The 26236-nt window shown below is 47.0% G+C and overlaps 3 protein-coding genes and 1 pseudogene across 10 annotated transcripts in view; 2 read left to right on the forward strand and 2 right to left on the reverse strand.

Moving 5' to 3' along the window:
* LOC118663085 (zinc finger protein 420-like) overlaps positions 1-21332 on the forward strand; it is a 45092-nt gene extending 23760 nt beyond the window's left edge. The window contains exon 7 of one of the 3 annotated variants that reach the window (XM_036322425.1): positions 1222-1427. In XM_036322425.1, coding sequence (XP_036178318.1) covers positions 1222-1359 — 138 coding nt within the window. In that variant the 3' untranslated portion in view covers positions 1360-1427. Of the gene's footprint in view, positions 1-1221; positions 1428-21074 lie in introns of those variants that run through there. The other 2 variants (XM_036322428.1, XM_036322429.1) reach the window with 2 other exon arrangements.
* LOC118663090 (signal-regulatory protein beta-1-like) lies at positions 533-15321 on the reverse strand. Of its 4 annotated transcripts, none has more exons than XM_036322439.1 (5): positions 15181-15319; positions 11486-11839; positions 7955-8275; positions 7028-7348; positions 533-663 (listed from the first exon to the last, which is right to left on the reverse strand). In XM_036322439.1, exons 1-5 carry the CDS (start codon positions 15248-15250, stop codon positions 602-604), a joined length of 1128 nt encoding a protein of 375 aa, XP_036178332.1. In that variant the 5' UTR covers positions 15251-15319; the 3' UTR covers positions 533-601. The 4 variants fall into 4 exon arrangements, with proteins under 4 accessions (XP_036178332.1, XP_036178333.1, XP_036178331.1 ...); XM_036322440.1 differs by lacking the exon at positions 533-663 and adding an exon at positions 2330-2355 and having other exon boundaries at positions 15181-15318; XM_036322438.1 differs by lacking the exon at positions 533-663 and adding an exon at positions 3681-3789 and having other exon boundaries at positions 15181-15320.
* Positions 11836-13123, forward strand: LOC118663093 (annotated as a pseudogene).
* The window catches only part of LOC118663089 (signal-regulatory protein beta-1-like), a 30182-nt gene continuing 20747 nt past the window's right edge, over positions 16802-26236 (reverse strand). For 2 of the 3 annotated variants that reach the window (XM_036322437.1, XM_036322435.1), the window contains exons 5-6: positions 21326-21443; positions 16802-18729 (exon numbers count right to left, since the gene is read on the reverse strand). In XM_036322437.1, coding sequence (XP_036178330.1) covers positions 18642-18729; positions 21326-21443 — 206 coding nt within the window. In that variant the 3' untranslated portion in view covers positions 16802-18641. The remainder of the gene's footprint in view (positions 18730-21325; positions 21444-26236) is intronic. The other variant, XM_036322436.1, reaches the window with a different exon arrangement.

Below are 26236 nucleotides of genomic sequence, written 5' to 3' on the forward strand. Positions count from 1 at the left end.
AGTGCTCAGGTTCCTGAGAGATGTATGAATGTTGTGAAAATCTAGGATTTACATTTTTGTGATAATTGCAGGGGCATTTTGTATTCCTTATCTGTGCAAACCTGGGCCTGACAGTTGGGAAACAGCCATGATTATTAGAGGTGTTCACTAGTTACCAACTGGGATTATTGAAAACGGCTGAACAAATGTGAAAGACAGAATAGAGGGTGAAAAAGACACAAAGATACACCAGGAAAAGGATGCTTTGGGTAGTTCTGGTGTGAGGAGGCATCTGAGGGAAACATTAGCCTGATGAGTGTGTTGGACCCACTGATTGTGCCTGTACAACATGAAAACCAAGAAGCTTCAGGCCCAGAGTATGGGCCCTAAAAATAAAATATTAGTAAAAGTCATGTTCTTAGTCACTTGCCTTCTCCTTTCTTTTTACTTCTATTTACATTTTTATTAGTTTAATAAGGGACTGTCTTTTTCTTCCTTAAACTAGTTTATATTACAAAGAAGTATAATTGGCTTCACATGTTTTATTAACTTACCCAAATGAATTTTAAAAGATAGTTGGATTTCATTTGTCTGCTTTTTGGACCTGCCTGTGCCTTTAATATCAGTCTGATATGGCTTGGTCTTGTGTCTCTGGAGGTCTGTGAAGAGGCTTGCTGTTATGTCCTGAAAGGTAAAAATAAATAAATAAATAAATTAGGGTTTGATTTTAGTATCAGGGCCAGGTTTCAATTACATTAGGGTTTGTTCCAGCTTCCCCTCATGCTAGCAAGCATATCCCCAACTTTGAAGCAAATGTTGATTTTGCTGTCTTTAAAGAGATTCTTGGATTCAGATGCCAGTCTACAAGTGGGGAACTTTTACTGAGAAAAGTCTGAGAACATGTTCAGGCAGCCAGGCCCCTTGAAGAGCTTTCAATGTAATTACTTCACCGTGATGGAAAACACAGAGGGTGAAAGTTCCTCAATGAGCAAAGGAAGAAAGGGTCTGTATCACATACAGTCTTGTTCCAGACCCTGTGTACGCTTATAAACTGCTCTCTCTAAAGCCCCACAATTCTTTGGGGTAGCATGATTCCCATTTTACAGAGGAGGAAATTGGCTCAGAGAGTGTTAGTGAGTTGCCCAAGGTCCATAGCTGGTATATGTTTTCTGTTATCTGAACCCATGTCTCTCTGTCTACAAGACCTCAGAGGGGAACTTCTCTGCTTTGACTTCTCTACAGAACTTTGAACACATCCCAACTCAGTGTCTGATGGATTACAAGATTGTGTGGTCTTCAATGGGTCCTGTGGTCCAGAGATTCCTACACTTAAGGCATTGTAGGTCAACAACTTTTTTTAAAAAATATATATTTTATTGATTTTTTACAGAGAGGAAGGGAGAGGGATAGAGAGTTAGAAACATCGATGAGAGAGAGAGACATTGATCAGCTGCCTCCTGCCCATTCCCTACTGGGGATGTGCCTGCAACCAAGGTACATGTCCTTGACTGGAATCAAACCTGGGACCCTTGAGTCTGCAGGCTGATGCTCTATCCACTGAGCCAAACCGGTTAGGGCTCAACAACTTTTTAAAAAATAATTGTATACTTTATTTTTCCAAAGAAAAATAATTTCAAATGAATTTCCAGATACTGTAAATGTCATTTTACCCAAGAAATGATATTTTAATTCCAGAAAATACGAAGAAAAGAATTCTTTCATTCATTTAAGATATATTAATTGACTCTCTATGTTGAAAAAGCACTTAAAATCTCTAGAAATAATCCTAAAAGGGAAAACCATGTATTTAAGAAAATCCTATATAATAAAAGGGTAATATGCAAATTGACCCCAATGGTGGAACAACTAGTTGCTATGATGTGCACTGACTACCAGGGAGCAGACGCTCAATTCAGGAGCTGCCCCCTGGTGGTCAGTGCGCTTCCAGAGGGGGAGTGCCACTCAGCCAGAAGCTGGCTCCTGGCTGGCCAGCACAGTGGTGGTGGCAGTGGTGGTGGCGGGAGCCTCTCCCGCCTCCATGGCAGTGCTAAGGATGTCTGAGGTGGCCTAAGCCATTAGTTGGACATCCCCCGAGGAGTCCCAGACTGTGAGAGGGCACAGGCTGGGCTGAAGAACCCCTCCCTGGGCCTCTAGTATAAATAAAAAACTAGGGAAGAAAAATATGAATCTGTGGTGTTTGAATCGAGATCCTCTTGCCTCAGCCCCTTCCAACTCAACAAGATCAACTGCACCTCAGACTCATACAGCCAGAACACAGGGCTGCCTCTTGCCCCAACTCCCAGTGGAAATAATTGAGGAATTCTCAACTTACTTGAAATTGCTGATCCTCAGCTTCATAATATCCTTAAACAGCAACTAAAAAGATTTTTGAAAAGACATATCCATTATCAAGTCAATGCCAAAATCAACATGGCTATCTCACTGCATTAACTTGCACAACTTAGTCATAGTATTGCTTTCTCTTCCTCTGGCTCTTAGGTCGATGGTTATCACTAAAGGTCTGATTGCACTTAATGTCACAGTGCATTCTATACCCTCAATTCCCAGAAGCTCATTTCCTCCTCCTTATCACATTCAAGTCATGTGTATGGGATAACAGAGCAGCTGTAATTTGGGATTCTGTGTGTCTTTTTTTATTTATTATTGATTTCAGAGAGGAAGGGAGAGGGAGAGAGAGAGAGAGAAACATCAATGCTGAGAATAATTGGATCAGCTGCCTCTTGCACCCCCCTACTGGGGATCGAGCCTACAACCTAGGCATGTGCCATTGACCGGAATTGAACCCGGGACCCTTCAGTCCGCAGGCCGATGCTCTATCCACTGAGCCAAACTAGCTAGGGCCCGCTTGTGTTTCTGAGAGGAGCATGTATGAAGACCCAGCTCTGGTGGCATCAAGAACTGTGAGAAGGAACAGCAGGAGGAGCCTGTGGGGAGCAGATCCAGTTTGGGGAGAGGCGTTTGGAGCAGAGTCTGTGAAAGTTTCTAGTCAACTTTTTTCTTAGGCTGAGTCTCTCATAGAAGGAAGGAGACTGCAGAGATTGAGGGTGGCATGTAGCAGGAGAAGAAGGAATGAGCTGTGGGAAGCGTGTTCATGTTTAACTATCTGCTCATCATTCAGGAAATGTTTACTGTATCTCTCCAATGTCCTGGACTGCCCTCCTCTTGACATTCCTGTCATGAGAGAACATGTAGCACCTGGCAGAGGACTCTGCCTCCTCAGCCTTTCTCCCCAGGTCCTGATCCTCCTTCCTCATCCCTTCCACTCTGTCACACAGGATCAGAGCAGCCGATTCAGGAGTTCTCAATAATACACTAAACTGTGGATTCTCTTTGCCACAAGGAGCATCAGCAATCAAATAATCTGGTGATTGTCTCCAAGGGAACTACCCACTTAGCTGTCCCTCAATCAGTTCCCTCTGCCCAGTTCCTCCACAGAAACCCTAAAGCATTGTGGATATCCTTTGAAATCCTTTATACAGTTCACCTCTTACAGGACCCCACATAATTCCTAGGAAGTAGGAATCTCTTAGAGGGATCCTTAAAACTCCCGAGGTTATTGATAGAGGTGTGTCACCTTCTTCTAACTCTTCTTGGACCCTGACCTTGTGGGATGGCCTCTCTTGTTAACCTTGCCCCTTTTGGGACAGACATTAGCCTTCCTTCCCTGCCCAACAACTTACTGTCAGGCTCTCCACTTCCTGTGGACATAGATGGCAGAGACACCAATCACCAGCAGCACCTTGAGGCCTAGGAGGACAGCTACGAGGAATTGAGTAGATAGTACTGGGCCTGCAAATCCAGGGACAGGAGGAACCATTAGAGCAGTGGTCTCAACCTCCCTAATGCTGCAACCCTTTAATACAGTTCCTCATGTGGTGGTGACCCCCAACCATAAAATTATTTTCGTTGCTACTTCATAACTGTAATTTTGCTACTGTTATGAATTGTAATGTAAATATCTGATATGCAGGATGTATTTAGGTGACCTCTGTGAAAGGGTCGTTCGACCCCCAAAGGGGTCGTGACCCATAGGTTGAGAACTGCTGCATTAGAGGAAACCATTCCCAGGGTCCTCCACTTTATGTGATGCTACTTGTGCCCATCAATACTCTGAAATAGCTTTTGAATGCTGATCTGGTCTCAGGCTCAAGGCAGAAATCAGAGTAATGGGCTTCATCCTCAATCAAAGTCTACTTAGCTTGCCAGGGTTGTCTTCCTCGAGGGAAGGGATGGATGGAATATGTATTCCAAAGAACAGGTAAGTGCGGCACCTGATGAACTGACTTGGTCTTCACACCCAATGGGGCAGGTAGTATTATCCTCATTCTGATGAGAAAGCTGAGGCTCAGGGAATTTATGGAGAGTCACAGATTAATGGAATTAAAGCCTAGAAAAAATACATCACTGTTGTCCCATAGGATGACCCTAAGACCTTGTCTTTTGAATGAGGACAAGTCCACCTTCTCAGTGTTACAGGAACAAATGTCAACAGAGCATTTGAGTAGAGTGAGGACAGATTTCAGTGAGAGTTGTGGTGCTGCTCTGCTTGGCAACATGGACAGGTCTGGGTCCACCCCATGTTCTCAGGAATTGAGGGGGAGCTCATGACACCTGCTTTCTGGAAAACACCCTGTGATTCAAGGAAAGGGGTCTTGGGAGGAGCTCAAAAAACATTCAGCCCACCTTGACCCCAGGGTCAATGTCAGCTGAATCTTTCAATTGGACACAGAAAGTTGAACCTGGGAAAGCACACTTTTGTATTTTTTGCAGATTTACAATAAGCAGTATTTGTTTAAATAAAAAATTAAATGATTTACTGTAATTAAAATAATCTTTAAGGTAGGACTGAAGATCTCACCATTTTTCATCATATGATGGAGAATGGCAATTCTCAACTGAGAGGCTTACTGGGACTTCCCCTCAGTTGAAGAGAGCTTAATTGCAAAGTTTGCATCCCTTCCCAGAGGGCACCCTGTATCAAAATACTGGCTGGACTGGGAGCATAGAGACACAGCATAGCCTGGCTGGTGTGGCTCAGTGGTTGAGGGTCAAACTATGAGCCAGCAGGTCATGGTTTGATTCCCAGTTAGGACACATCCTGGGTTGTGGGCTTGATCCCCAGTGTGGGGCATACAGGAGGTAGCCAATCAATGATTCTCTCTCATCATTGATGTTTATATCTCTCCTTCTCCCTCTCTGAAATCAATAAGAATATGTATATATTTGCCCTAACTGGTCTGGCTCAGTGGATAGAGCGTTGGCCTGCGGACTGAAGGGTCCCAGGTTCGATTCCCAGTCAAGGGCATGTACCTTGGTTTAGGGCACATCTCCAGTACGGGGTGAGCAGGAGGCAGCTGATGGATGTTTCTGTCTCATCAATGTTTCTAACTCTCTATCCCTCTCCCTTCCTCTCTGTAAAAAATCAATAAAATATATTTTAAAAGAATATGTATATATTTATAAAATAAAATAAAGACATAGCCTTCTTCCCTCCATTTACACAGTTCTCAGAAACTGTTATCTGTCCAGTTCTCTGTAGAGTGGCCCAGTCTGGTGCTGCCTTGTAGTTCAGCAGCTCCCTCTGCCAGTCCTGCTCCTTCACTGCCTCAGGCATGTGGGTCCTGACAGCTGCCCACAATAAGCTTCCCACACTCTTATAGCCATTTAGAGTTTGCTCCCCAGGGAAATGGGCCTATGGAGTTTGGGAGTTTTCTGGAGAGCAAACTAAAATGCAATTTAGAAATTAGATCACTCATCAGCTAGCTGGTCAAAAGGTCCTAGTACTGGCTGGACTTGGAGTAGAAGTCGGCCCTGCTGGCTGTATTGGAGCAATTGTTTAAATTTTCACTGTTGGTGTACTGGGATGCTGTAACCAAAGGAGGGGATACCTGGGCATCAGGCATTTGAAAATGAGTTGGGAAATGGTAATTATAAGGACTATGGTATTGGATGGTTCCTGCTGGGGCTTCAATCCTTTGGAGGAAGACAATGAAAAGCTAAGACTGATTAATTACAAGCTAACGGTTACGTGTGAGCCACAAGAGATTTTGCTAGCATTGCAGATTTTTTCCCTTCTGGAGTCAGGTGGCTAAAAAAGCTGTGATTTGGACCAAGGACACAATTCTCAGAGCAGCAGAGCTACAGAGGAGGTTGAATTCTCCACATCAATGGGCCTGCTCAGCAAGGGTAGGACCCTGATGTGGAGATAGGGGACCCTGGGACTTATGGGCCAAAGAACTCAACAATCTTCAGTCCCCTTCTGGCTGCCGAGACAATGGTAGCAGGACAGCTACTTGTCTCCAAATATGGCCTTTCAGAACCAAATACAAAATGCAAAGTAAACCCTACACAGAACTGGCTCTCAGTATTACTTGAAGAGAAAATGTGAAAATGTCAACATAACTGTCACTTCAAAATTCTACTTTCTATGGATAGATTTCTAGATTATCCTATATAATAAGAGGCTAATATGAAAATTGTTCCCTTGGGCGGGAGTTCAACCAGGGGGCGGGCCAGCCGGCCAACAGCACTCGGCCCCTCCCCCAGCCAGCCCCACCCCCACTTGGCCCCCCCACCCCGATCAGGGCTGGGGCTGGCCAGCAAACCTCCGGCATTTCACTCCCCCCCACCCCCCGCCAGCCTGCCCAATTGGCCCTGATTGGGGCAGGCTGGCCGGACCTCAACCATGCACAAATTAGTCCACCTAGCCTCTAGTGCAGCCGTGGGCAAACTACGGCCCGCGGGCCAGATCCAGCCCGTTTGAAATGAATAAAACTAAAAAAAAAAAAGACCGTACCCTTTTATGTAATGATGTTTACTTTGAATTTATATTAATTTACACAAACACTCCATCCATGCTTTTGTTCTGGCCCTCCGGTCCAGTTTAAGAACCCATTGTGGCCCTCGAGTCAGAAAGTTTGCCCACCCCTGCTCTAGTGCATGAATTAGTACTTATAATATTAAAATTAAAGATAAAATTTAAATAGAGCTGGATCAGTTAGAGTGGAGGCCTCTCCCTAGATTTTACCTTTGTCCTTGTCCTTCTGGTGAGCAGAGGCCATCAGGGTGAGGTTTGTGGTGAGCGCTGGCTGCCCATCGTGCTCCACCTGGCAGATGAGCATCGCATCCTCCCTGTGGGCAGACAGATCCACGAGGATCCAGCTCCTCCAGCTGAAGGTCCCATCCTGGTTCTCTACGAGGGTCGAGGCCATTTCTGTTCTGGACATGTTTCCGTTCTCCAGCCAGGTCAGCTGTAGGCGCCGGGGGTAGAAGTTCTTCACCAGGCAGGTGATGGCATTCACCTGGGTCTCTGACACAGTGTGTTGGGTAACCTCCAAGGTGGGCGGAACTGAAATAGCAAAGGGAAGAAGATCTGACCTCAAGAAATAGACAGATCACAGAGGGGGCTTCAGAACTTAGCTCCCCCACCGCACAAAGGACGGGCTCAGACACTGAGGGTACTTGCATTTGAATGAAATCACTGAGCACCTCCACCTCCCCATGTGGACCCCCACCCCTTGTCTCTGGGGAGGGGTAGAGACGGTGTCCGGCTTTTTGTCTTGTTTTTGTGGTTTTCATCTTACTGGTAACTGCCATTAGGGTCATATGATTGAAATCAATCACTACAGCCCCAGGCATGCAGTTAGAACATACTAACTTCAGCAAAATAAATGAAATTACCAAGCACATAAAAGCTTGGCTTATAGTAGGCGCTCAGTTAGTGGAGTTGCTATTGGTTAAGCAGATAAAACGATCAAGCACATGGCTTGGCCTGTTGTAGATTTTTCACCTGCCAGCTGCCATTAGACAGGGGTGAGTGATGGGCAAATCCAAGTGAGTGATGATGGGAAGGATTGTCAGGAATTAAATTCCTGGCCCGGAGCAAATTAGGGGGAGGAGCAGGCTGGGAGGACAGGGGCCAGGTGTGGCTTGGGCTGGGTGTGAGGGGCTCTACCTCGGATGGCCTCAGACAAGTTGGCAGTCCCACGAAGAGGAGGGTCCCCCTCTAGGGTGTCATGGGCCACCTGGCAGATGACTTGGGAGTGAACATCCCCCGGGGCCAGCAGCACCCTGGCTGTGCTGGAGACGCTGTAGGAAGGGCTGTCTCCTTCTGGGTGCATGGTGGTCTGGGAGGCTGGGAGCTCATTCCCATCCTTGAACCATTTCAGGGTGATGTCTCTGGGGGAGAAGCCATGGGACTGGCAGGTGAAGCTCACTGTCTGCCCAGGCGGTGACCTGCCCGTGGGGCCCGATACCACAGGGGGAGAGGGTTTGGCTGTAAAAGGAACATAATGAACAATGAACATGATTGTGACTCTCACCACTAACCACAAGCATGTGGCACTGTCAAACCTTCTCATTTACTGTGTTTTATCCTTCTATTAATGGTGGGGGTGTTATTTTCCTCATCTTACATAGGAGGACCTCTTGTCCCCAGAGGTTAACTCTGAGTGAGGGGCAGGGCAGGCTAGCAATTCCACGCCTGCGTTCAAAGTCAACTTTTATCCCTCCAGATGATTTCCCACAGTCTGGGCCCAGGGACAGAGTTCTTGATCAGTCTCATTTTTGTGCACTGGCTGATCATAGCTGGTCCCCAATCCTTACAGACCAGCGAATGGAGCGATGATTATCATCCTCATCAAGTGGGGAAACTGAGGACCTGCGGGAGACAGAGACCTGCCCAGGAGCACACAGCTGTTGGATGACAATGCCATGGCTCAGTGAGGGTCTGTTCTCTCAACAGGCTCACCTGGAAACATTCTGTAAAGGCAGATTGGATTATATCATCAATATTTGATTAATCAGTGATTTTATTAGTATTATGTTGTTCTACACAATTTCTGCCAGTGAGGAGCTGAGGTCCAGCCAAGTTAAGTGGTTCACGACACTGACATAACCCCTTGATTTGGGGGTGCAACTCTGTGCTGGGTGATTCAGACAGAGCACCTCAAATCCTTTCCTCTCTCCTAAAAGGCATTCATGATCATCACCATTTTAGAGATGAGAAAACTAAACTGAGAGTAATGAAGGGACTGTCCCCTTGGCCACTCCTGTCCCCAGAGGTATTTCCTGTGGCCTCCCAGGTATTCACATCCATCAGCAGAGCCAGTGCCCACTTTTAGGAGCCTGACCCTGACCACCACCTGCTCCAGGGAGGAGTGCCCTCCAGTGCCCAGGCCGGGGGCCCTGAAGGAATAAATGGGAGAAAGGGCTCCTGACAGTGAGTCTCTATGAACTCCTGCTCACTGGGGCCGCAGGGCCCTCTAGGAAATGTCCCCTCCTCACCCTCAGTCTGTAGACAAGGATGCTGCCTAAGGTGGTGCTGGGGCTCAGTGACCCCTCTCTGCTCTGTCCAGGCCACTGAGCCAGGCTGCTCCTGCGGCTGCTCAGTGAGGAAAACACCACAAAGCAGGGAAAGGCCTCCTGGATGCCTCCACAGGCAGAGCCATGTCCTGTAGGAATAGTTTCAGGTCATATCATGGGACATTTGAGGGTCAGTCTCCTCTCAGTTGGAAAGCTAGACCTGCCTCCCCTGAGGACCCTTTTTAAATTATTTTTTTCTGAAGAACATAAAAATGCATGAATGTAAGAAAAGGGTTGGAGCTTTCTCCACACTTTGACAAGCATAGTGTAGGACTGGTGAGCAGGGCTGTGAGTTATGCTGTTTGAGGTTTAAATCTTACTTTCTCTTCCTGGTCAGTTCAGGTTTCCTCTCTGAGCATCAGTGTCCTCATAGCTGTTGGAGTAATGACACCATGAAGACATGAACCGTGACCTCTCCCACGGCTGCTTGTTCAGCCAGGCATTACCTGGACTAGTAGCTCAGGGAAGGGGCAGGAGCTCTCTACCAGGTGGCAGCAGATCTGAATGATGATGGAGGCACTTACACCTGTGATGGCCTAGGCAAGGATACACTACTGGGAACTGTTAAAGCCACCCTCCCTACCTGTGTCCAGGAGCTGTGGGGTGACTCCATTGCAACCATGTCTAGGAGGGAATTTGGCAAGACCAACACAAATTAAAATGCACACACCCTGTGCCCTAGCAATGCCTCTTCCTGTGAGCACCTCCCTGTTGAGTAGGGTGACCCATGGACAAGGGTATCCCCAGTGTCACTGTGTGAATAGCCCAAGGCTGGGAACAACTCACATCCATCCACAGAAGACAGTGAATGAACGATGCTGTCTCCACAGGCTGGAGGGAGGCAGCTGTTGAAGGAGGGGCAGCTCTAGGTGCTGATGTGGATGCTCGATTTGGGGCCATGTGGCTGAAGGCAGGGAGAGGTTCCCAATCACCTTGGTCCACAAAGTCTGAGTGTGAGGGGCATGTGAAGCTTTGGGTACCATTGAACATAAGAGGTGCTGGCTCCCTGTTCAATGGTGTGCTGGAATGAGCTTTATTCAGTGCCTGCATTCACCAGGCTTTTGATGGATAGAGTGTCTATCCTTTTTTTTTAGAGTGTCTGTCTTTGAAGCAGGAAAAAGACGCTAAAATCAGAGTTCTGGAACAATTTCCTCACTCACTGGCCATGTGACTTCGGACAGAGTCCCTTCACCTTTTGACCTCAGGTGCCCCTCTGTAAATGGGGAGTCATGCCTGATGGTCTGAAGGTCCCTGCCTGCTCACAGTCCAGGATTCAGTATCCTGGGCCTCTGGTAAAACACCCTCAATGAAAACGGTGTTGCCTCAATGGGACGACCCCTAAGCCACCCACATGGGGAGCCTCTTCCATGGGTGAGGGACATTCTGAGACGACCCAACTCTGCTTGGAGGCTGTGTTACAGTGACTGGGATTCTGGAATAAAAGGGGGTTTCCAGGCAGACCCACAGTGATCGCCCACTTCTGGGCATCTCCTCCCAGCGGGGCTGTCAGAGTGAACAGTGAATCTGAGCCTCTCAGGATTTCCTTCTCCTGTGATGTTTCTGAGGCTGAGATAAAGTAGCACCTGCTCTACTCCCTGCCCTCAGTGAGTTTCTCCCACTGGAGAGAAGAGAACGAAGCTTCGAGGGGAAGAACCGTTGCCTGCTTTGTCCTGCAGCTGCCTCAGCACCCAGCGCAGAGCCTGGCTCACAGCAGGTGCCCAGTGGGTGTCACTGAGGAGGAGCTTCGGCCCCATTGAGGGGACCACTCCCTGGAGGTGGGTGAGGTCTGGCCTTGTGATGGGCAAGTCACTCAGCCTCTCAGTTCCTCATCCCTGGCACCAAGGGTCTGGTCAGGATTGAAAGGCCAGGACTGGGGAGCCAGACAAGCGGGGGTTCCAGACTTTTCCCACCACTGACCAGCCATGGTGGCTCAGCAAATAGCATGACATCTCCAGGCCTCAACTTCCCTGATCTGCAGACGGGGTGAAATCAGACCATGAATCAGAGCAGGACTATAAGCACCCACCTCTTGACCTGACTCTTAGTTGTTGCTTAAAGATGGAAGTCGTTCTCACTCACTTGTTGTGACACATGCGGGACAAAGAATCTTCCCTGTACTCACCACTCACGCTGAGCTGAGTGCCTGCTCCAGACTTGAACTCCGTGTCATCACCACCTCCTCTCCGGAACTTCACACAGTAGTAGGTCCCTGTGTCTGCTGGGGTGATGTTACTGATGCGGATGGAAAAGTCCATGTTGTCTCTCCTCATGGTGTCAGCAACACTTGTTACTCGGGGGAAGTGGCCTCCTTTGTGACTGTAGATTAACTCCCGGCCTGGCCCTGTCCCTCTGAACCACAGTGTGGGCCCCACCGGGGTCAGGGAGGTCACGGTGCAGCTCAGAGTGGCCGTCTCTCCGGCTGGGACGGACACTGTCTTCTGAGGCTGAATCACCTGCAGCTCCTCACCTGCCCCTCCTGGAGGGAAGCACAGAGCAGGCATTTATTCACCATCTGGGAGCCTGTGGGCTCGGTCAGTATTTATCAACAACAGCTTTCATCGACCGAGTGCACACCCTGAGCGGGCCTTGAGCCCAGCACATTGCATGTGTCATACATGTAACCCTCACAACCAACCTGTAATGTGAGAGCCTATAACAAATGAGGAAACTGAGGCACAGAGAGGTAGCAAAGAGTGGGTTTATGTTTTTCCCCCACCATGTGGTTCTACTTGGTGCCAGCATTGGAGGGGGTGCACTGGGCCTTTTCCTGCAAAGGTTGGCTGCCCAACTCAGCTGACTGGCTGCTGGCGGTATCATCAAGCCAGCCCGAGGAGTTCATCTTTGCCAGGGACGCTAATGCAGCAATGGCTGGTCGTCTGTTGATGAGGAAGTTAGCTGCAGAGAAACCAAATATCCCTTGGAATAATATTCATTTGCAAAGCACTGCATAAGGAAAACTATCTCTTGCAAAAGACTCATCAAATCCTTACCTAGTTTCATCCTAAACGTCTCTTATTATAGTGACTGTGCGGTAGTTGCTGCTGAACCTGAGCTACAAGTTGGAATTGAATCAGGTCCTGCTTCAACTTCAGAATGCCTTCTGAGTATGAAAGAAAAGTTTACCAACAAGGAACGGGAAGCAATCAGAAGCTTCAAGGACAAATGGACTCGCCTGCATATGCTCTATGGGCATCGGGCCCTGAAAGAAAGCTTCATAGAAGCCATAGGTGCTGGACTAGGGTTTGAATCATAATGGCTTGAATGTCCTCATTAAATTTGGAAGTGGCCAGGTTTATAAAGAAACATGTTTGTTTCTGGATGGAGAAGACGGAAAAGAATGGGCGTTTGAAGAGAGCCAAGCAGATGAGCACTATTCGTGGCAGTTAGCTCCTAGGAAACCCGATGCATCTAGACATCAGATGCTTCATCTCAAGATGATCCCACACCCCCAGAGGCAGGTCCTGTCCTTCCCTACAGGACTTAGTATCACCTGCGGTTCCTATGAGCCCTCATCATCCTTCATGTTGGGACTGTTTTTCTTCCCAGAAGAAGTTCTGATGGGAAATGCTACAAAGTCATGAAAGGTAAGAAAGGGAAATGAAACTGTAATATTCAGTGCTCACTAAAAAATAAAATGCCTATTACTATCCAATTTCATTTCATAAAACAGCTTGAAAAAGAAAAACACAACTTTCCCTAGTAAGAGAGCATACTCCCAGTTCAAGAAAGCTTAGTAGAATACATGTTTACCTTTCTTCCTCCCCAGAATCACTCTGAATTGTCAGAGAAATGGAACAGGGTGGCAGAGTCTTAGCTGATCCAGGCATTGCTCATTTTATTTCCATTTGCTTTATTGCGCTTCACTTTATTTGCGCTTTCACAGGAGTTGGCGGTTTTACAAATGGAAAACAAGAAGACCCTCCCCCACCAGGGAAAGCAGTGGGTGGAGGGTGGGAGGTCATTGATTCACCAGGGAACCTGTATGCATTGTGCATAACCATGGACACAGGCAATAGAGTGGTGAGGGCCTGGGCTGGGTGGGCATGGGTGAAGGAGATCAATGGGGAAAAACACACATACACACTCACACACACAAAGGGGACATCTGGAATACTTTCAACAATAAAGGTAATTCTTTTAAAAAGACCCTCCACCAGCAAAAAGATTAGGACTCATTTTATCACAGAAGACTGGAACTGAGCCCGCAATATCTCTGAAGCAGGCCTTACATTCTTGTTGTAGAAAAAATCCACAGAAAATGAAAAGATGCCATAAGGAGGCATTAACTTGTTGTCTTTCAGACACAACTACATCAGAGATAACGATTTCTAAAACATTTTCCTTGGAAAATGAATCCTCTTTTTATTAAAATGGGAACATTCTTTTCTCTGAGCTGCACATCCGGTGTTAATGAATAATTTGTGGCATAACTTTCACTGGCTGTAAAGTGCTCTGTTGCGGGGCTAATGTCAGGTAGGATGCTTGGAGCAGAGGTAAGTGTGCAAACAGCTGAGGGAAGTAACCAAGGGCATTAATGGTCTCACCCAGCACCCAGCTCAGAGGTGTCACTGAGGACACGTTCTTGCCTCAGCCTCAGTTTGTTTTGCCTCAGGCCTGTCTCAGGGTCAGGAAGCTGCTGCTGTAACTGTCAGCTTCCCATCTTCACAGAATTGCATCCAAGAGTCAGGACAGGCCATTTCTCCTCTCCCATCTCAGATTTGTCAGGGAGGAGAGCATTTCCCGCAGCCAGGGCCAATCGCTGCCCAGCCCCGGGCAAGAGCCTTTTATTCCTCCTCCGCAACCCCCCACTCCATCTTCCCAGCGCTCTCGGGCCAGTTGGGCAGAGGCTTACCAGGTCCTTTCTCCTGCGGGCGCCCTGGCTGAAAGCCTGCAACCCACGCAGTGCCCTGGTGCTGGGCGCCTGGAGGGCTGGGGAGCCTGCGCTGTCACAGCGGGTCCTGGCGACACACACACACACACGTGTGCACACGCTCTCTGCCTCTGTGCACAGTCATGGGCACTGAGTGTGTTGATCTCACACCCCCGGCCCGCGAGTATTTTTCTGGAGACGGATCTAGAAGCAGTTGGCTTCAGGGGACCCCATGTTAGTAATTTACAGGGAAAAGGAGGAATTTTTCATAGAAATCTCGCTTGCTCTGCCCTTGTTAAAGAGGGGCTGGCAGTGGCCTTTGTCCTCTCGACATGCAGGGCTCTCTTGTCCTATCCGGGCCAAAAAGATCTTTCTGGATGCCCCCTAACCCTCCCTTTTTTCTTTAAAGATGTCGGTTAATACCTTAGAGAGTCAGATGTAAGTGGCTTAAAGGGCAGACAAGAGAATTCTATTCTATAAGTATGCATTTCAAATTAAACATGTGAGGTGCCTTATTTGCAATTCTGTTGAATATTGTATATTTTTATCTGACATGGATGATTTCCAGGGGAGGCGAATTTTGGTTAGTTTACCGACTGATTCTGCCTCCTGACTTGGAAATACATCAAACTCTCCCACTAGTCGTTCAAAGACTATCTTCCCTACTAGGTTCTTGGGTTCAAAGGCATTTTAAGAATTACCTCCTGTTCAGCATTTAAGACTCCAAGTATCATCTGTTTTGTTGCCTCTGGTAACCAGGTGCAGGCGATGGTACCACGCAGAAAACACTCAGATCCCTGACTTCATGTGCTCAGGTAAAGCCCTGTCCTTGGCCTTGTGTGCAGCCCTGGGTGACACACCCATGTTTCCCTGGAGGCCCTGAAACTTCAGGGGCAAAAAGAAGTCCAGGGGCAGGTAGAGAATATTCTACCCCAAGGAGTGCTCACCTGGGAGGCCCAGCAGTAGAGTCAGCAGCAGGCAAGGAGGAGGGCGGGGCCAGGAGGCAGGGACGGGCATCCTGGAGGCCTGAGTGGCCAGCTGTGTCCAAGTGTGTGCCCGGAGGACCCGGACTCTCTGCTCTGTGAGAGGAGTGAGGCCCCAGCTGTGTGATATAAGAGGAAGTGCCTAGGACGGGGTGCAAGTCTGTGACACAGTAGCCAGCCTCTATATTCTAAATAGTTCCTGCCTCTATATTCTAAATAGTTCCTGATTGTGAAATAGTCAGTCAGGGAAGCAACCACAGGGTGAGCAGTTACTCAACTTAGTTTTCAGAGGGACTTGGACAGGCCTCCAGGGAGTAGTGCTCCCCCCACCCCCATTCCTGGGGCCTCTGCTCTCCACTGGCCCCTCAGCTCACCTGAGGTTCATGGTGATGCCCCCCTTGGGGCCCAGGACAAGAAGGGTGTGCGGTGTGGACTGTGTGCCAAACTCCCAAGCCCAGGATCCTACTCAGCTGGAGGATGGAAGAGGGTTCACCAGAGCCTGGTCAGCGTTCGGATGGAACCAGGTCCTAAATGACCACTTACTGATGGAACTGGTAAAACTCTATGCAAAAGCACAGTGTGGTGTGCACCTCAGAACTGGTATGTGCCTCCTTGCAACAAAAGACATAATTTCCTCACATCTTTCCGGAAAGCACATGTATTATATGACCACATTTATACATCCAGGCATGTATCTCAGAGAAATGCAATTTATGTCCACTCCAAACGCTGTGAGCAAAATAAATCCTACTTTAGGATTTTCTATTTTAGCAACTTTCAAATATACAACCCAGTATTGCTAACTGTAGTCAACATGTTGGATATTATATCCTCAAAACGTATTTATCTTATAACTAGAAGCTTGTTCATTTGACCACCTTGACTTATTCCCCCACTGAATGTGCAGCCTCTCACATCCACCAATCTTTTCTCTGTCTGTGAGTTTCCCCCCAACCCCCAGTTTCCACAAATAACTGAAATCATACAGTATTTCTTTCTCTGCCTGATTTATCACATTGCATAATGACCTGAAATTCCATTTATGTTGTTGCAAATGGCAGCATTTCCTTGTTTCTCTGGGTGAATAATATTCCATTACCTATATACATTTTCTTATGCATTCACTCACTGATGGGCACTTACATACTTGCTTGACTTGTATATTGTAAATAATGGTGCAATGAACATGGGGTTGCAGATTCCTCTTCATGGTAGTGATTTCATTTTCTTTGGATGTAGACCTGGGGGTGGAATGGCTGGGTCATATGAAGGTTTTATTAATTTTTTGAGGCTTCTCTATATTGTTTTCCATGGTGGCTGCACCAAACCTCTAATTGAATGAATTTCATGTCTTTTTTTTTTTTTAGTTTCTGGACCCTCTTTTCTGCTTCATCTAATCTGCTGTTGAACCCTTCTATTGAATTCTCCAGTTCAGTGATTGATTTTTGTTTGGTACATTCTCATATATTTTTTAAAAATATATTTTATTATTGATAGCATTACAGATAGCTCCCATTTCCCCTCCTATTCCCCCCACCCACCCCCGCAAGCACTTACCCACCCACCCCAGGTCTTTATTACCCTACTGCCTGTGTCCATGGGCCATGCATGTAACTATATAAGATCTTTATTCTCATATTTTGTATCTCTGTTGAAATTCTCACATTGTGCAGCCTTGTTCTCCTAGAGAGGTGAACAAGGTGAGCATCGTTATGAGCACTTATAAAACTACCAGGTAAACATTAAGGCGTATTTCAGGAGTTTTATTTTATGCTTTGGGGTGGTGTTTGGTTCACATTCCTCCATGTCCTCATGGTCCTTGACTCTCCCTGTTGGTTTCTGTGCGTGAGATAAAAGAGGCGCCTCTTCCCATCTTGGTGGCGAGATCTGTTGCAGAAGACGAGCCTTGTCACTCAACCCTGTTCTAGCACTTGGCTGTCTCTCCAAACTTCGTGATTATCCAAACTGCCTTCTTTGTTCTCTGTTGCTCCCAATAGCTGAGGTGCCATTTCAGTGTCTGGAGGGGAGGAATTCAGTCTGCAAGTCTCATGGGAAGCTGGATCCTCAGGCAGCAGCGGTTAAGTATGAATGTAGACCTCTATCAGGAAAGGCTGGGAGGTGGGAGCTAAGCTCTTGGGAATAGCCAGGGAAGAACTGGCTTTTTGTTTTCTACAATCCCGTGGGCCCCACTAACACAAGCCCCACTGGCCGCCAGAGCCAGGCGATCAAGGGGAGTGTCCCCTGAGCAGCAGCTGCAAGTCAGGGCTCTCACCCTGTGCCCAAGCTGCTCTCAGGGAGGCACCAGCCACCTGGGTGCCGCAGAGGGAGCATGTGCACATGACACCCTCTCAGCTCCCTGGCTCTGGAGAGGATGGTTGGGGCCCCTGACGTGTGTTAGATGAGAAGCTGACCCTCAGCTGCAGCCTTTATGAGAAGCAAATAGGCCTCTTTCAGGGAAAGACTGGGCCCTGGGCATTTGTCTTTGCTGCCTCGTGTTGAGACCTGGGGGGTTAGCGACAGGGAGTCCTCACAGGCCACTGAGAACTGCTGCTTTGCTGTCGTCCTTGGACCTTGTGGACTCAAGTCCTGTAGCTTTCAGACATACTTTATTTGGAGGCTCATCCCTCATGGGGAAGTTTAAAATTTGGGGTGCTCAATGTTGGGTCTGAATCCTACTCCTCAAGGAGAAGCTGGGAGTTGTGTGTCACCCCCAATTATATGTCACTGTGCCAGGTGTGGGGTTTATGGAGAGATTGGGTCAGGTAACAGCCTGAGGTTGTCTCATCTTTTTTATTTGCTTAAGATGTGATTTTGATGTGTGTGTCCAAGGTCTGGGAATTGCTCAGCTGGTTTCTTTCTCAGGGATTGTGCATTTAGTAGCTGCAGTTTCAGTAAGTTTGTGGGCAAAGGTGAGGTCAGGTGTCTCCTAAGTCAATATATAGAACCAGATTGGTTTTGCTTTAAAAAAAAAAAAGGACCTTGTTTTTCTCAGGTCATGATGTAGCAACACAATCAGTGAGTTCGATGCCCAACTCACAGAGAAGCCTCATCTGAGGCAAGATCGTTTCATAGAGAAAAGATGTATTCGTCCAGCTGCCAAACCAGGAGACAGAGACAGGACTCAGATCCGTCTCCTCCCTCGCCCTGGACTACAGACTCCGAGCACATTTAATGAGAGGGAGAAATGTACATATGTGTTCATTATCATCAGGGGTCTTGATTGGACCATGTTGAAACTAAGTCACCTAAGGGAAGGAATGGGAAAGGTGATAGAAGGTATAAAGGCGTTCCTAGAGGGTGGGGTCAGATTGGGTGAGATCTAGGTGCCCAGCCAAGTGAAAACTTCTGAGCCCCCTGCATCTGCGCACAGGTTCTGGCAAAGGGCAAATTTTGGTTTCGGCCATCCATTGGGGTTGGTGGAGTCATTAATTGGCTTTCTGCATCTTTGCATGGCTCTGTGACCAGTCTGACCCGGTGGTCCATAGGCACTGTGGGGGGTCTTGCTGTTCTCTTCTGAAAACAATAAGAACAACAACTGTTAGGTGTGGTTTAGCATTAGGGATTGGTTTTCATTACATTAGGGTTTGTTCCAGTTTCTGCCCATGCTAGCAAGCGTGTGCCCAACTCTGAAGCAAATGTGGATCTTCCTTCTTCCAATAGATTAGTGGATCCAGGTGCCGGGCTACAAGTGGGGTAATTTTCCCCAGAAAAGTCTGAGAACGTGTTCAGGCAGCCTGGCCCCTGGAAAAGCTTTCGATGTGATTACTTCACCGAGCTGGAATACATGGAGGGTGAAAGTTCTTCAATGAGCAAAGGAAGAAAAGGGTCTGTATCACACACAGTCTTGTTCCAGACCCTGTGTGCGCTCATAGACTGCTCACTCCTATCAAGCCCCACAATTCTTTGGGGTAGCATGATTTCCATCTTACAGGGGAGGAAATTGGCTCAGAGAGTGTTAGTGAGTTGCTCAAGCTCACGTAGCTGGTATGTGTTTTCTAGTATCTGAACCCACGCTTCTATGCCTATAAGACCTCAGAGCGGAACTTCTCCCCTGCGATTTGTCTATAGGACTTTGAGCACATCTCACTCAGTGTCTGGTGAGTGATTGTGTGGTCTTAATGGGTTGTCTGGTCCAGAGATTCTACACTTAGTCATTCCAGGTAAAAAAATTTTTATAAAACAATTATATACTATATTTATTAAGAAAAATAATTTTCAGCCCCGGCCAGTATTTCTCAGTGGTTAGAGTGTTGGCCTGAGCACCGAAGGGTCTTGGGTTCTATTTCTGGTCAAATACATGTACCTGGGCTTCAGATTTAATCCCTAGCCCTGAGTGGGGCTTGAGGCAACCAATTGGTGTGTCTCTCTCACCTCTCTCTCTCTCTCTCTCTCTCTCTCTCTCTCTCCCTTCCTCCTTTTTTGTTCTTTCACTCTCTCTAAAAAAAAATCAATGAACAAAATATCCTCTGGTGAGGATTAACAAAAAAAAAAAAAAAAAGAAAAGAAAAAGAAAGAAAAATAATTTTCATATCAGCTACCAGTTAGTGTAAAGGCCATTCCACAGAAGAAAGCGTATTTTAATACCAAGAAAACAGAAAGAAAATACTTAATTTCTTTATTTATTCAAGCTATATTGAGTACCTATTATGAAAAATTACTTAATATCTCTATACATAATACTAAACAGTGGTAAGTTGGAATTGTGTGTGTGTATGTGTGTGTGTGTGTGTGTGTGTGCGTGTGTGTTTTAAGAGGAACTTTTTTTTACAATACATGAAAAAAAACCATACTGAGAAAATCTACTGAGATAGGCATGAAGAGTGAGAGTGTGTGGCATTTGAATGAAGATCCTCTTGCCTCTTCTTCCTTCAGCTCAACAAGAACAACCTCAGACTGGTACAGCCAGGACACAGGGCTGCCCCCTGCCCCAGTTGAAATATTTCAGGAATCCTCAACTTACCTGAAAGCACTGTACCTTAGCTACATAACATCCTTAAAGGGCAACCACAAAGAGTTCTTAAAGGCACACCCATTATTTAACCAATGGCAAAGTTAATGTGAGTAGGAAACTATCCAGTTGCAGAACTTGGCCATAGTATTGCTTTCTCTTCCTCCAGCTTCCAGGTCAGTGGTGACTCCTGAAGGTCTGATTGCACTTGAGGTCACCGTCTCTTCACTGCCTTCAATTCCTAGCATCCCGTCTCCCACTCCTATCCCATCTAAGTCATGTGTATGGGATAACGGAGCTGCGATAATTTGGGTTCTGTCTGTGTGTCTGAGGGGAGCCTGTGTGAAGACCCAGCTCTGGGGCATCAAGGACCACGAGAAGGAGCAGGAGCCTGTGGGCAGCCGTTCTGGGTCGGGGGAGGCATTTGGAGCAGAGTCCATAGAAGCTTCTAGTCAACTTGTTTTCTTGGGCTGGGCCCTTCGTGGAAAAAGGAGGCAGCAGCGCTGAGAGTGGCACATAACAGGGGAGAAAGGAAGGAGCTGTGGGAAATGTGTCCGCCTTTAATTACCTGCTCATCGTTCCAGGAAAGTCCCTGCGTGTCTCCTATGTCCTGGGCTGTCTTCCTCAAGAATGCTGGTCATTAGAGCACACGCGGCCCCTGGCATTGGACTCTGCCCCTGGTCCTCCTCCCAGGTCCTGGTCCTCCTCCCCCATCCCTCCCCTCTGTCACACAGAGCGTCAGACTGAGAATAGCCATCAGAGGAGCTGACCGGGGCTTCTCAACATTACTGTGAATGTGGGTTCCTTCTGCCCAAGGAGCCCCGGCCATCAATTCAACTAGACATGGTCTCCCAGGGAACCGCCCACCCAGCTGGCCTCATTCAGTTTCCTCTGCCCACTTCTTCTGCAGGTGCCCTGAGACTCTGTGAACACCTTTCAAAACCACCGAGTCAGCCTCCTTCTACAGGACGCCACACATTTCCTGGGAGGTAGGAATCTCTTAAAGGCACCTGCAAGTCTCCTGCCAGTATTAATAGAGAGGTGTCACCTTGTCTAAATTCCACCTGGGCCCTCACCGTGTGTACCCTGTGGGCTGACCGCTCCTGTTGACCTGCTCCTCTGGGACAGACGTTAGCCTTCCCTCCCTGTCCTACAACTTACAGTCGGGCTCTCCGCTGCCTGTGGACATAGATGGCAGAGACACCAGCCATCAGCAGCACCTTGCAGCCCAGGAGGCTGAGGAGCACAGCCAAGAAGACCTGAGTAGATAGTCCTGGGCCTGCAAATCAAGGGACAGGGGAAGCCATTAGAGGAGACCATTCCAGAGTCTTCTACTCACTCCATCGGAGGCTACCTGCACCCGCGACCACTCTGAACCCATGGGCTCCCGCTTGAGGCAGCAATCAGGTAAAGAGGTTCTTTATCTTCAGTGACCCCGTGAGTAGGCTGCTGGAGTCGTCCTCCTTGAGGGCGGTGGTGGGCGGAATGTGTACTCAGTGACCCATAGTGTGGCGCCTGATGTACTGACTTGGTCCTCACACCCTATGGGGCAGGTAGTATTATTCTCATTCTGATGAGGAAACTGAGGCTCAGAGAGTTAACAAGGGCTCAGATTAGTGCAGATTCAAAGCTGGAAAAATACATCCTTTTTTTCCATCGAATGACACTGAGCCTTTTTGTTATTGATGAGGACAAGTCCAACCCAGTGGTCGGCAAACTGCAGCTGGCGAGCCTCAGGCGGCTCTGTAGCCCCTTGAGTGTGGCTCTTCCACAAAATACCACGTGCGGGCATGCATGTACAGTGAGACTGAAACTTTGTGGACCATGCGCAGAAGTTGGGTGACCCCAGGTTCTCAGTTTTCTGCCTGCAAGGCTCACCCATTACCCACAAGGCTCACCCACTGCCCTCAAGGCTCACCCACTGCCCCCAAGGCTCACCCACTGTCCCCAAGGCTCACCCACTGCCCCCAAGGCTCACTCACTGCTCACAAGGCTCACCCGTACCTACAAGGCTCACCCGCTGCCCGCTAGACTCTAACCCATGGAGACATAGTAATGAAAGGGAACAGGGAATCTGAGAGGAATAGCGACAGGCTTCTCAGTGAGAGGGTCACAGGGCAGACCTGGATGGCGCCACAGACAAGGCTGGGTGACCCCATGTTCTCAGGAGCTGAGGGAGAACCCAAGTGGCCTGGCCTCATGAGACCAGCTGCCTCAAAAGCTCCTGGTGGGTCAAGGAAATGGGGCCACAAGCTTGGGAGAGACTCCACCGCCACCCTGCCCACCCTGAACCAGTCCCCATGTCAGCTGATATCCTTCTCTTGGACACAGAAATGCAGATCTGCAGGTTTACAACAAGAAGTTTTTGTTTTTAAAATTAAAAAATAGTGTATTACAATTTCTCATAAATAAATAATCCTTGAAATGGCACTGGAGGCTGCGCCATATTTCCTGTGGGGTGTTGGAGAATGGCAATCCTCAACTGAGAGGCTCTCTGGGACACTCCTCAGTGGACGGGAGTTATTGCCATGTTTGCATCCCCTCCTAGCAGGCAGACCGTGGCACAGGACTGGCTGGACTGGGAGCCTACAGGCTCAGCACCCTCCCCTCTATTTGCACAGCTCTCACAGCCTATTCTTCTGGCCAGTTCTCTGTAGAGTGGCCAAGTCTGGTGCCTGCCTCAGAGTTCAGCAGCTCCCTCTGCCAGTCCTGCTCCTTCACACCCTCAGCATGTGGGTCCTCACAGCTGCCCACAATAAGCTTCCCACATTCTCATAGCCCTTTGGGTCTGCTTCCCAGGGAAACTGACCTATGGAGTTTGACTGGGAGTGATCAGAAAAGCAAACTGGAACACTCTCCTATACCACACACAAATATAAACTCAAAGTGTGTAAAATACTCAAATACACTGTACATCATGAAACTCCTAGAGGAAACATTGGAAGCGAGCCCTCTGTCATCAGTCGGAGTATTATCTTTTTGGACACCGCCCCTCAAGCAGGGGAAACAAAAGAAAGAATGGGCCAATGGGACTGCAGCAAACTAAAAGGCTTCTGCAGAGGAAAGGAAGCCTTCAGCAAAACAAAAAGGCAACCTACTGACTTGGACAATATATTCACAAATGACACATCTGATAAGGGTTTAATATCCAAAATATATAAGAAACTCATACAACTCAACAAAAAAAATATTTTAAAAATCCGATCTAAAAATGAGCAGAAGTTGCCCTAACCGGTTTGGCTCAATATATAGAGCGTCGGCCTGTGGATTCACGGGTCCCAGGTTCGATTCCGGTCAAGGGCATGTACCTTGTTCGTGGGCACATACCCAGTAGGGAGTGTGCAGGAGGCAGCTGATTGATGTTTCTCTCTCATCGATGTTTCTAACTCTCTATCCCTCTGCCTTCCTCTCTGCAAAAAAACCAATCAAATATATTAAAAAAATAAAAATGGGCAGAAGCCATGAAAACACATTTATCCAAAGAGGACATACAAATGGCCAATGGACATATGAAAAGATGTTCAACATCACTAGTCATCAGGGAAATACAAATAAAAAGCACAATGAGATACCAACTCACCCGAGTCAGAATGGCTATTATAAAAAATAAACAATAACGTGTGCTGGAGAGGATGTGGGGAAAAGGGGATCCTTGTACTTGTTGTTGGGACTGCAAACTGGTGCTGCCCCCAAATTAAAAACAGATATGCCATATGACCCCGCAATTCCACTTCTGGGTGTTTATCCAATGAAAACAAGAACACTAATTTGAAAACATACATGTACCACTATGTTCATTACAGCATTTTATTTACAATAGCCACAATGTGGCAGGATAAATTAATGTATTAAGAAGATGTGATATATATTCTCTCCCCCTCTCTCTCTCTCTTTCTCTGTATATATACACATACACATATGTGTGTGTGTGTACATATATGAAATCTTGCCATTTTCTACAGCTGAGATGGATCTAGAGCAGCGGTTCTCAACCTGTGGGTCGCGACCCATTGGCGGTCGAATGACCCTTTCACAGGGGTCGCCTAAGACATCCTGCATATCAGATATTTACATTACGATTCATAACAGTAGCAACATTACAGTTATGAAGTAGCAATGAAAATAATTTTATGGTTGGGTCACAACATGAGGAACTGTATTTAAAGGGCCAGAAGGTTGAGAACCACTGATCTAGAGGCTATTATAAGTAAAATAAGTCGCATAAAGAAAGACAAATATCACATAATTTCATTTATATATGTAATCAAAAAACAAAACAGACTCATAGAAACAGAGACCAAAGGGAAGGTTACCAGAAAGGAATGGTTGGGGGGGGGGGGGATGGTTGAAAGAAGTGAAGGGGAATAAATATTGTGATAAGTTTTCACGGTGACAGATAATTACTAGAATTAGTGGAGTGACTACTATGTAAGGTACAAAAATGTTGAATCACTATAATATGCACCTGAAACAAATATAACCAATATAATGCTGTATATCAGTTTTACTTAACTTTTTAAAATATGTTTTTTATAGATTTCAGAGGAGGGGAGAGGGAGAAATGTCAATGATGAGAGAGAATCATTGATTGGCTGCCTCTTGCATGAAAACACATTTATCCAACTTAGGATCAAGCCCGCAACCCAGGCATGTACCCTTGGCCAGAATTGAACCCAGGATCTTTCCGTCCATAGGCCCACCCTCTATCCACTGACCCAAACCAGTTAGGGCTATACTTAACTAAAAAAATCTATTAGGTAAGAGGGGAAAAAAAACTTTTAGAGAAGACTTTGGTAAAATTGGTGAATCCATAAATATTTTTACAAAGATGGTGCTCTTTATAATGTGCAAAATTAAAGTGTGAAAAGAAAATTATTATATTACACCATCAAACAATTTTGTCAGGAAAAAAATGATTTCAGGAAAGATACTGATTATTCCTTATTAATTCTTAGAGAACCCATACCGTTGTGTATACATTGTTGAATATAACATTTTCACAATTTAAAAAACTCTAAAATGCAAACTAGAAAACCGATCACTCATCAGCACTGGTGGGCGGTGGAGCAGGGTCGGCCCCAGGTGGCCCTCATGGTGCCATTGTTAACATTTTCACTGGTGGTGAACTGGGATGGTATAACAGGAGGAAAGGAATACTAGGGCATTAAGAATTTTAAAAGGAGTGAGCAAATGGTCATTATACAACTATAAGATTGGATCGCTGTTGCTGGGACATCAGTAATTTGGAGAAAAACAATGAGAAGCTAAGCGCGATTAATTACAAGGTAAAAGTTAAGTGTGAGCCACCAGAGTTCTTGATGGCATTGCAGATTCTTTTCTTCAAGAGGCAGAGGGCAGAAAAAGCTGAGATGTGGGCCAAGGACATAATTCTAGGCATAGCAGAGCTAGAGAGGAGGTTGGGTTCTCCAGGTCAATGGGCCTGCTCAGCAAGGGTGACGCCTGATGAAGAAAGAAGGGACCCTGAGAGAGGGACCTATGGGCTATTGCGCTCACAATCTTCTGTCCCCTTCTGGCTGCTGAGGACAATGGCAGCAGCACAGCTACTGGTCTCCAAATAGGGCCTCTCCAAACCCAAGGAAAAACACAAAAGGGAAATTAAATTCTACACACAACTGGCTCTCCCTGTTACTAGAAAAGAAAAATGAGAAAACATCAAAATAGCTAAGAGTCAAAACAGAAAAATCACCAAATCCTAGTGCACACTCTGCCAGGAGGCTGCCACCCCACCTCACTCAGCCACGAGGAGAAGGGCAGCTGGCAAAGGCGCCTGAGGGCTATTTGGGAACATCGCCACCACCAGCACTCAACCCACCCTGCATCTGACACATTGAGAAGTGTCCGCAGGTCAGAGCACAGGTCACTGGAAAAGGTTAAAGTGTGCCTGTTTGAAAGTCTGTGAATATGTTACATTTCCTGGAAGAAGGAGCTAGTCATACTGATTAAGTTAAGAATTGAAATGACATTGTCTTGGATTTCCCAAGCAGAGCCATTTTCACTCACAAAGATCTGATTCAGTGAAAGCAGCAGTGAGGAGAGTCAGAGAAGGTGCTG

Source organism: Myotis myotis, unplaced genomic scaffold (genome assembly GCF_014108235.1).
Source record: "Myotis myotis isolate mMyoMyo1 unplaced genomic scaffold, mMyoMyo1.p scaffold_m19_p_9, whole genome shotgun sequence".
Classification (NCBI taxonomy): domain Eukaryota; kingdom Metazoa; phylum Chordata; class Mammalia; order Chiroptera; family Vespertilionidae; genus Myotis; species Myotis myotis.